Source organism: Macaca mulatta, chromosome 6, assembly GCF_049350105.2.
Source record: "Macaca mulatta isolate MMU2019108-1 chromosome 6, T2T-MMU8v2.0, whole genome shotgun sequence".
Taxonomy (NCBI): domain Eukaryota; kingdom Metazoa; phylum Chordata; class Mammalia; order Primates; family Cercopithecidae; genus Macaca; species Macaca mulatta.
Window position 1 is genome coordinate 190597781 of NC_133411.1, and position 9648 is coordinate 190607428.

A 9648-nucleotide genomic window follows, 5' to 3' on the forward strand; every position below is an offset into this window, starting at 1 on the left:
CCTTTCTCCCTCTGTCCTTCTCTTCCTCCCTCCCCACTCCCTACCTCCCTTCCTCCCCCTCTCCCCACTTTCTCCTTTCCAATGTCCCTCTGTTCATCTGTCTTTTTCTAGCTCCGTTCCTCCCTTTCTCTATGTCTGTGTTCCTCTCCCCATCTCTATTCTTCAACATTTTATGATCCCATTGTATGTATCTGTGTGTTAACTTTTTTAGCAATAAAGTTCATTTTCATTAAGATATGTACATTGTTATTTAGACACGTTATTTATGTATGTGCATTTAATATACATAATTTTATGTCAGAGTTATTCTACAGCATAGTGTAAGCATAACTCGTAAGCAGTGTCAACCCGGAAATTGTGTGACTCACATGACTGTGGTTCTTTTCTATCGCAGTGGTGGAGGATAAAATCTCTACATCTCCAATTGCTATCTGTGTATTCCCATTGAACTGGCCCCATTTCCTGTAGTAACGGAACACTGTCCCCGGGCTATGACAAGAGCTGTGGGCTGCGGGGAGGTCAGGGTTAGGATGACGCAGAAGTGAAGATAAGACATTCTCTTTTTCACATCTTTATTAGATACAAATTATATATGAAAGAAATTTAAAATTCCAAACAACATTAACGTTTATTTCATTATTACATAAAATGAAAATTATAAGGCAACCAAACAAGTAATTAATACTCCTAGATAATGAAAGATTGTATGATCTCAGTACAAAATACCAGAATGTATGTCAAATATAACAAAATACACTGTGCTGTAGTATGTGATGAAATCTCCATATCCTGCAATACAGTACAATCAATTGAAATGTATAAAATACAATAAAATTTAAATTTAGGATATTTAAAAAGAAATAAAACATGAGGCAGGTGAATAAGTACAATCATTTACCATTTAGTAGATCTTGACTTAAATTTTATGTAGAAATATTAAAAGTAAATAGCTTGCATATTAATTTTACTATACTTATATCAAACTGTAAAAATGTATAGACATTTTCCCACAGGGAGTGCTATTAATGGTTTGTGGATATTAGTAGTCCATGGGTTCAGGCTGGAAGAGTGAGAGCCTATAACCTTTTCTGAATTAAAAGAGAAGCAATTTCTTGGTAAGGCAGCTCATGCCTGTAATCCCAGCACACTGGGAGGCGGAGGCTGGCGGATCACTTGAGTTCGAGGCCAACCTGGTCAATGTGACAAAACTCTGTCTCTACTAACAAAACAAGAAAAAAACTCAGCCAGGCATGGTGGTACCTGCCTGTAGTCCCAGCTACTTGGGAGGCTGAGGCATGAGAATTGTTTGAACCCAGGAAACGGAGGTTGCAGTGAGCTAGGATTGTGCCACTGCACTCCAGCCTGGGTAACATAGCAAGACTGTCTCAAAAAAATAAAAAGCATATAATTTTATATTTACTTTTCTACAATCTAAAATACGCAAATTCACATGATTACATTCTAATATTTTTCTGATTATACAGAAATGCACGACTGTCATCAGACATCCGAAAGGCATCAAATGTCTAACATGAAATATAAAATTTGTCTGTAGCCTTAGTGCTCTGCAAAATGGAAGGCTCACAATTCTGAGTATGCCACTCAAGTTTCTTTCCTATGACTTCTTCAAGTTCTGTCATTTATTAACACAGTGCATCCAAAATTGTCACTGCTGGTCATCTGGAAGAATCTGAGAAGTAACAGGTCCTTGTTCTCATTCCCAGAGATGCATCCTCTGCTGAATAGGGTCAGGGTGCTCCCAGCTCAGCCTCATCTGATCCACTGACAGGCTCAGTTATCTCCTGCCCAGGGATGGGCTTCTCTATCCAGGGCTGAATCCCCAAGACCAGGCAGTGTGGCTGGGACAAGCCAGCCCTCAGCAGGGAAGACATAAGCTGCCTGGGTGGACATGGAATACAAGGTCTGCACCTGGGCACACAGAGGCCCCCAGAGCTGAGTGAGCAGTGTGAGCTGCTCCCAGGTCAGTGGAGAATGGATCTGCTGTGCCCACACCTGGGCTAGGTCTTGATAAATAGCCTCCGACATAGCTCGCACAGAGGTCACCAAGCTTTTTCGAAGTGACGGTGTTTGGACTCCTAGGGCCCGAGACGTGTGCCGCTGGCTGCGCCCAGTGCGAGCCCTGGAATGTCCCCCATGGTGGCCATCACAAGTCTCCTGGATTTCACTGTTGTGCACAGCAGTGGAGGATCTTGATTTTTTTTTCAGCGGCAAGCTGCACTCTTCTTCTGGACAGTTCCCTGCAAAGAAAGCATGTGAGAGACTCGCCAGAGCAGTCCCCACAGACCCTCATTTCCAGAACCCCCTGTGCACCCAGGTGAACCCCACTTGTCTCTCCCACTCCTTCCTGACCATCTCAGCACTGGAATGAAGTGAGGTTGAACCCCTTGTGAGTCCCCAAATATTCTCAGAGTGCTAAGCTCTCAAAAATGTACTTGTCAGTAAGTAACTCCCTTTCCGCTCAAGCCTCGTATAAAAGTTTCCTGATTATTTACCTTTTGGGGCAAACCAAAAACAAAAAAACCCACCACTACCACCACCAACAAAAAACACCAAGATTCTACCTGCTCTGTCTTGGCAGCTGTCCTTGGAACTGATTTTTCTTTTCCTGCAGTTTTCCCGGTATGAGCTGGACTCTGGTTCTGTGAATACAATGAGAGTTTGAGAAAGTGCCTCCAACTGAACACCCTGAAATTCCTAGTCCATCCTGGACACACAGGAGCTCAGGTTCCCACCAAACCCCAACTCTCTTCTGTTCTCCAGTGTCCAGGATCTGCACCGCCCTGGCTGCCAAGGAGCTCCCGGTTTTCTGGCCAGGGGAGCCAGTGTTGCTGCCCTGTCCCTTCTTGCCTGGAAAGAGTCAAATCTTACCGGATCCAGCAGTGCTGTTCCCGGCCTTGAGCTTGGTTTCCTCAGAATTCTCCTCCTTGTTTGGATTGGGCTCCGATCCTGCTGCAAAAGGAAGTTTAGATGACTCACCTCTCCCTAGGCAGAGTCCCATAGTCTATCTCTGATGAGTTTTTGCGGATCAGTCTTTCATGTGAAGTTCTGCCAGCATCACGAGGAACACATTTCTCAAAGTCCTCTGAGGGCATCAAGCCATTTCCCATCCCCAAATCTCAAAATAAAACCCTACTAAAGACACATGGCTCAGTATCCCTGATTCCAACTCTCCTTCCAGCCTCCATGGCAGCAGCCCAAGGCCTTACCTTGCCTTTGTACGTGCTTCTCACGGGAATGGGAGGAGGCCGTCTTGCCTTTTCCTTTGAATGGTTTCTTCTCATCTGGGCCCCTTTCTGTAAAGATCTGTGGGGAAGGGGGCTGGTCAGTGGGGTGCTGCATGGAGGAGCAGTGGAGATCCGGGTCTTCATTTCCCTTTCCCATGTTGACGCTCAAGTGAAAGGAGGCCGCTCTTTCACGTCCAAAGGCGGACTGCGGGTTATTCCGCTGGACCTGCCTTTATACGTCCCTCGGCTGGGCGTGGCTGACTCTTATTGGCTGAACAGGTTTCCCCTTCCTGCCGCTTCTTAGAGCCTCAAAAAGAAGTTTCTTGCTGTAGTTCTACTGGGGGCCTAGACCAAGTTAAAGAGAGACTTTTTCAGGATCCTGTCATAGTGACGAGAAAACAAAGAACCGGGAGCACAGGGATCAGAAGAAGATCGGGGAATCATGTCTTCCGATTTCTGTCTCAGTTATATTTTGCACAGAAAGAGAATTTATTATACATAGTGTTAACATTGTATACATAGATATTATAATTTCTTAAATGCTTGGAAACAACAAATGTCAAATTATGGTTGATTGTGTTAGATCCACACATATATGATGAAATAAAAATGCAAAGAAAAAATAAATACCAAATGAAATGGCCCATCCTACCTTAAAAATGGGGAAGATAATTAGATCAAATGCAATAAAATTGAATTGATTAGATTAGAGCCAGTGCTAACCTAATCAGCCCTTGATTCCTGAGGTAGCAAAAAGTCTAGGTGGAAAAACATTTCCCCTTTCTCACCCTGCCTCAGTCATCCTGGGAGCACCACTGTGTTCTGTGGAATTTATTCAGCCTCCCTAGTAAAAATGGACTTGATTCCAAACAGGTAACCCAACTGATCACAAGAAAAACAGCCCTGATTCTGAACATTCAGCTCCTGTCTTCACACAGCAGACACCACCCGAATCCCATCAAAGCCCACATTGTTTCTCAACATCCACCATCAAGACATATTCCAGGGCAGCCTCTCAAAATTGCCTCAGTGAGACAGAACAAGGTGTGGTGGAGCTCTAGGTTCAGAACAGCGGCCTCATCCCTTCCTACTACAGCAGAGTCTGTCTCTGCTGGTCAGAGCCCTCAGACTGCAGAAGGGTTAGTTCATGTCCCAGCAAGTGTTTCCTGGCTGAAACACTTGCTGGGACATGCTCCCGGTTCTTTGTTTTCTTGTCACTGTGACAGGATCCTGAAAAAGTCTCTCCCTAACTGTGTCTAGGCCCCCAGTAGAACTACAGCAAGAAACTTCTTGTTGAGGCTCTAAGGAGCGGCAGGAAGGAGAAACCTGTTCAGCCAACAAGAAGTTTTCCTTCTTGTCTCCCTGTCTGCTGAGGAAAGCATGCAGGAATGAGACACTCTGTGTTAGGGAGTACTCAGCCTCCAGGCCCAGATGACTTGATTGACTGATGAGCTGATTCCCTGAGGAGGAGAAAGAAGCAGGGAAGAGACTGTGTTGGGTGAGCCTGTGTTTTCCCAGCTGTGCTATCTGTGCAAGTAGTGGAACCAAAAAAGATATTAGTGGTTGACAGACACTGCCTAGTGAAATTATCTGAGTGTAAATGGAACTTATACTATCGTTATATTGTATAATATTATGACATATAAAATTTATTTGACATCTAAATAAATTTTGATATATTATGATATCATAATATCATATAAAATTTGGTCAGGTAATTTTATAAGAAAATTGAGTTAAATTCTATAACAACATTAACATATAAACTCAACAGAAAGCTAGGAAAATTGTCTGCTCTTGTGTAAATTACTGCTTTTTGGATAACTCTGTAAAGATGTGAAGAGGGATCTGCTACTTACTTGATAAGTACGTACTTGATAAGACATCAACTTGCAAATCTTTGCTGTTTTTAACCAGTGCCGTCTCAAGATATGAGAATATTTTACTCTAAGAAAGTATTTTCATAGATATCATAATAAGAATTTTGTTCATTTTAGTTAATAAATTATTATAACATTTATTGGTTATTAATAATTTGTGTCATTGTTAAACTATACTTCTACAGACAACACATTACACACATGTTTTGATTTGTCCTTTAATCTCAGGTAAATTTTTTAAATTTTTATTTATTAAATTCTATTTTAGATAAAAGAGACCTTGTAACTGCCATATGCTGTACTTTCTTAGAAAGAGAAATGCTCAGGCAAAACTCAGGCCTGGCTGGGCACGGTGGCTCACACCTGTAATCCCAGCGCTTTGCGAGGCCAAGGCGGGTGGATCACCTTAGGTCAGGAGTTCGAGGGCAGCCTACCCAACATAAGGAAACCCCATCTGTACTAAAAAAAAAAAAAAAAAAAAAAAAAAATTGGCTGAATGTAGTGGCTCACGCCTGTAATCCCAGCTACTCAGGAGGCAGGAGGATCACTTGAACTCGGGAGGCAGAGGTTTTGGTGAGCCGAGATCATGCCACTGTACTCCAGCTGGGTGACACAGCAAAACTTCATCTTAAAAAAATAAAAAACTCAGGCTTATTTTTATCAAAATCTAGATTTTAAATAACACTTCTAGGTGTGTCCTTTCAATAAAAATCCAAACCAAAACAAACAAAAAATGTCAAGGTAATTCCCATGAATATTAATATCTGTTAAATTGGATACTTTTATTTTTAAGAGAGGGATTGTTTATATGGATGTGTTGATGAGTCAAAAATGTACAGTTAAGATTGTACCTTTTTTTGACAGAGCCTCACTCGTCCCTCTGGATGGAGTGCAGCGGTGCAATCACAGCTCACTACAGCCTTGACCTCCCAGACTCCAGTGATCTTCCTAAGTCAGCCTCCCAAATAGCTGTGATGACAAGTGTGCGCCACTGTGCCCAACTAACTTTTAGAAAATTGTTGTAGAGATGAGGTCTCATATCTTGCCCCAGTGAGTTCTCGTTATGTTGCCTAGGCTGGTCTCAAACTCCTGAGCTCTGGCTCCCAAAGTGATGAAGTTACAAACCTGAGCCACCGTGCCCAGCTAAGATTAGACCTTCCAATGAGTGCATATCTTACCTCAAAAAAAAAAAAAAAAAACTTATTAAAAGGTAAAGTCTGAGTTAAAAATGGGTTCACGTTAATGATTTTTAATTTGGTACTTCTACTGTTAAAAGAGGGATTGTTTATATGGATGTGTTTATGTGTAAAAAGCTAGTTAAGATAGAAGCTTTATTTATTTATTTTGAGACAGAGTCACTCTGTCACCCAGGCTGATGTGCAGTGGCACAATCACAACTCACTGTAGCCTCAAACTCCCAGAATCAAGGGATCCTGCTATGTCAACATCCCAAGTAGCTGGAACTCCAGGCATGCACCACCGCACCTGATTAATTAAAAAAAAAATTGAAATGAAGTTGTGGTCTCACTATGCTGCCCAGGCTGCTCTCAAACTCCTGACCTCAAATGATCCTCCTGCCTCGTCATTCCAAAGTAATGAGATTACACAGGCATAAGCCATTGTGCTCAGCCAAGATTTTACCTTCAATTTCTCTGTGTGAGAAATGAGTTGAAGTATAGATAACACAAAATTGGCATATTATTAGGTATTGATGAGCCTGGGTAACAGGCGTATTGTACTGTTTCTTTTATTTTGTATATGTTTTAAATTTTCTGTGATAAAACGTGTGAGAAAACAAAGTTGATCTACAATGTTAGCCCTTAAGATCTTAGAGACTTTGGGGGAACGAAAAGAGAGAAAGTGGTTGCCAGGGCATCAGTGAAGCTGGTTCTATTTCTAGGTTACACACGTGTGTTCACTTTGTAATAACTGATTGAACTTTACGTGATTTCTTTGTACATGTCTTTCTGCATGAATGTTATACATATATAAAAATTTAAATATTACCTATTTGCACAAAATTTTAACTTCATATTTCAGAATAATAGCATTGTTTTGTATTGTTTTAAAGTAGGACGTGTTTACTCAGGGCATCATCAGGTGGATGTTAATATTCCAAGGTATTTACTTATGTCCTAACACTTTGGTGACCTAGGTCTTCCCATGTTTACATCAATTTAGTAAGTAGGATGGTTTTAATGTTTTAGGGTATAGGCCAAGCATGGTGGCTCATGCCTACAGTCACAGCTCTTTGGGAAGCCAAGGCAGGAGAATCATTTGAGTCCAGTATTTTGAGTTTTTTTAGGATGCAATTATTATTCAGCAAAGTCCTCTCCCCTGGGTTCAGCAATGCAAGGTCACCTAGCGTACACTATGCATTTGGTATGAGTAGAACTGGACTGAATCAGGAATAAAATGTGTAGCAGAGGCCAGTTCTGCAAAGAAAATTAGGTAATGCAGGTACGATCAGAAGACCATAACCCAGCAGCAAATCTTCCCATTCATTTCAGGAAACCATTTGCCACTAGCTCACCGGAGGAGGCTGATTTAAACCATTCATTTCGGGAAACCATTTGCCACTCGTTCACCGGAAGAAGCTGATTTAAAGCAGCCTTTTGGGGGCTTGGTTGTTCCCGATAGTCACCCAGAGAGCTTTAAACAGCACTGTGGCCCAGGTCCCACTGCAGGGATTCTGCATTCATTTATCTATTGCCTTTTGAGTTTAGGTAACTTTAAAAGCCTCCTGTTGATTCCCATGTGCACCCAGGGGGAACAACTCCTGGTTTCGGGGTGAGAAATGCATTTGCTGTGCGTGCTTTCCATGTGAGCAATGGTGATTTTCCCCATGGCCACTCCTGAGTTTGGGGTCTTAGAAAACACACTTGTCCTGTTAAAAATCAAAAAACAACTTCAAGACACACTCGGCTGTTTGGCTAAAATGCAGCAGAAGAAAATATCCTCTCCACAGATGTATCTGGATGGCACTTGCTTTCAGAGTAAAAGGTGGTTTCAAGCACAATATAGCACTTTTTTCCCCAAAGGTTTTCAAGGTCTTTTACTATCATATCCTTATGAATTACAGGAATAAAAAAATCATAGTTATAAAACTGTCAAATATGGTATTAGGAAAAAAATTGAGGGCATGTCTTCCATGCTCAGGTACCCTGATTAAAATCAGTTAAGACCCATCTGCCCAGTGTGGTGGCTCACACCTGTAATTCCAGCACTTTGAAAGGCAGAGACTGGAGGATCACTTGAGCTCAGGAGTTCAAGACCAACCTGCTCAACATTACAAAACCTCATCTCTGCCAAAAATACAAGTATTAGCCGGTTGTGGTAGGGTGCCCCTGTGGTCCCAGCTACTTGGGAGGCTGAGGTGGGAGAATAGCTGGAGCCCAAAATGTCAAAGCTGCAGTGAGCCACTGCACCCCAGCCAGAATGACAGGGAAAGGGACCTTGTCTCAGAAATAAAAATAAATACAGACCCATTCTTTTAGACACCTTCCTTCTTTTGCATAAAACACGGGGCTTTTGACCTGAAATGTTTTAAGATAAACTGAAAATTCTCCCATGAGCAGGAGCAGTAGATGGGGGTTGCTCACTTCCTGCTCTTTGAGTTGAAGCTTGGCAGAGGTCTGGAGGCTCAAACTGATAAATATATGAATTGCTTTCTTTTCATATGCTGTATTAAGCTATTCTTGCATTGCTATTTAGAAGACTTGCGACTGGGTAATTTATAAGAAAAGAGTCTGACTGGCTCATGGTTCTGCAAGCTGTACAGGAAGCACAGCACCTGTGTCTGCTTCCGGGAAGGTCTGGGGAGCTCACAATCACTCACGGTGAAAGAGGAGTACGCGTCTCACGTGGTAAAACAGAAACAAGAGGCCAGGGCCTCAAGATCACTATATGTATTGAAAATGTCCTAAATTGCCATAAAAACGTTATAATGTAAAATAACCCATTTCAATAAATAATAAATTAAAAAATACAACTGATATCTTTTATGGATTGGGGAAGTGCTAATGAGACAGAATGGCAATTGAAGCCAAAAGATCTGAATTCAGGTAAATAATTTTACTCATATTAGGTTTATGTTAGAGAAAACAATACTTCTGACCATATACTATTTATTGCATTGCAGTATTTCAAAAATATGTACATAATATATAATTAATTTTCTAATGGTATAAAAGTAATCACGTACAACAAATTATTACAATATGGTCTATTGATGGGAAGGGTGTTTCAAATGAAAAAACTTGGAATTTTGCATGAGGTGGTGATAGATGCCATAGAAAATCTGTGTAAAACATTTCAATCATATATGCAACTATGGATATTTCTGCTTTTCAGAAAAATAATTTACTTTAAACATTTAATGCAGACAATTAAAATCACCAAAAAGTTACAGGAATTCACAGAATGCCTAATATATTTGAAAGGAAATTAAGAAAACGTCCAGGAACTGGAAACAAATAAACGTGACAATGTTGACTGATTCCCGAACTCTGCAGGGACCCAGA

The 9648-nt window shown here is 41.3% G+C and overlaps 1 protein-coding gene across 2 annotated transcripts; it reads right to left on the reverse strand.

Moving 5' to 3' along the window:
- Window positions 1–558: 558 nt before the first annotated feature.
- Window positions 559–3453, reverse strand: LOC106992382 (protein FRG2-like-2). 2 transcript variants are annotated; one of them, XM_015130390.3, is made up of 4 exons: window positions 3228–3453; window positions 2890–2967; window positions 2583–2660; window positions 559–2258 (listed from the first exon to the last, which is right to left on the reverse strand). In XM_015130390.3, the coding sequence occupies exons 1-4, from the start codon at window positions 3400–3402 to the stop codon at window positions 1792–1794; spliced, it is 798 nt and encodes a 265-aa protein (XP_014985876.3). In that variant the 5' UTR covers window positions 3403–3453; the 3' UTR covers window positions 559–1791. The 2 variants fall into 2 exon arrangements, with proteins under 2 accessions (XP_014985876.3, XP_014985875.3); XM_015130389.3 differs by having other exon boundaries at window positions 2890–2970.
- Between the last annotated feature and the right edge of the window lie 6195 nt (window positions 3454–9648).

What these genes read in the sequence shown, in the direction of transcription:
- LOC106992382 (XM_015130389.3), bottom strand. Translation starts at nt 3,402, where the DNA reads ATGGGAAAGGGAAATGAAGACCCGGATCTCCACTGCTCCTCCATGCAG. An exon ending in GAAGCACGTACAAAGGCAAG is followed by an intron (nt 2,971 to 3,227) that starts GTAAGGCCTTGG and finishes TTCCTTTTGCAG; the next exon opens with CAGGATCGGAGCCCAATCCA. An exon ending in CAGCTGCCAAGACAGAGCAG is followed by an intron (nt 2,259 to 2,582) that starts GTAGAATCTTGG and finishes CTTTCTTTGCAG; the next exon opens with GGAACTGTCCAGAAGAAGAG.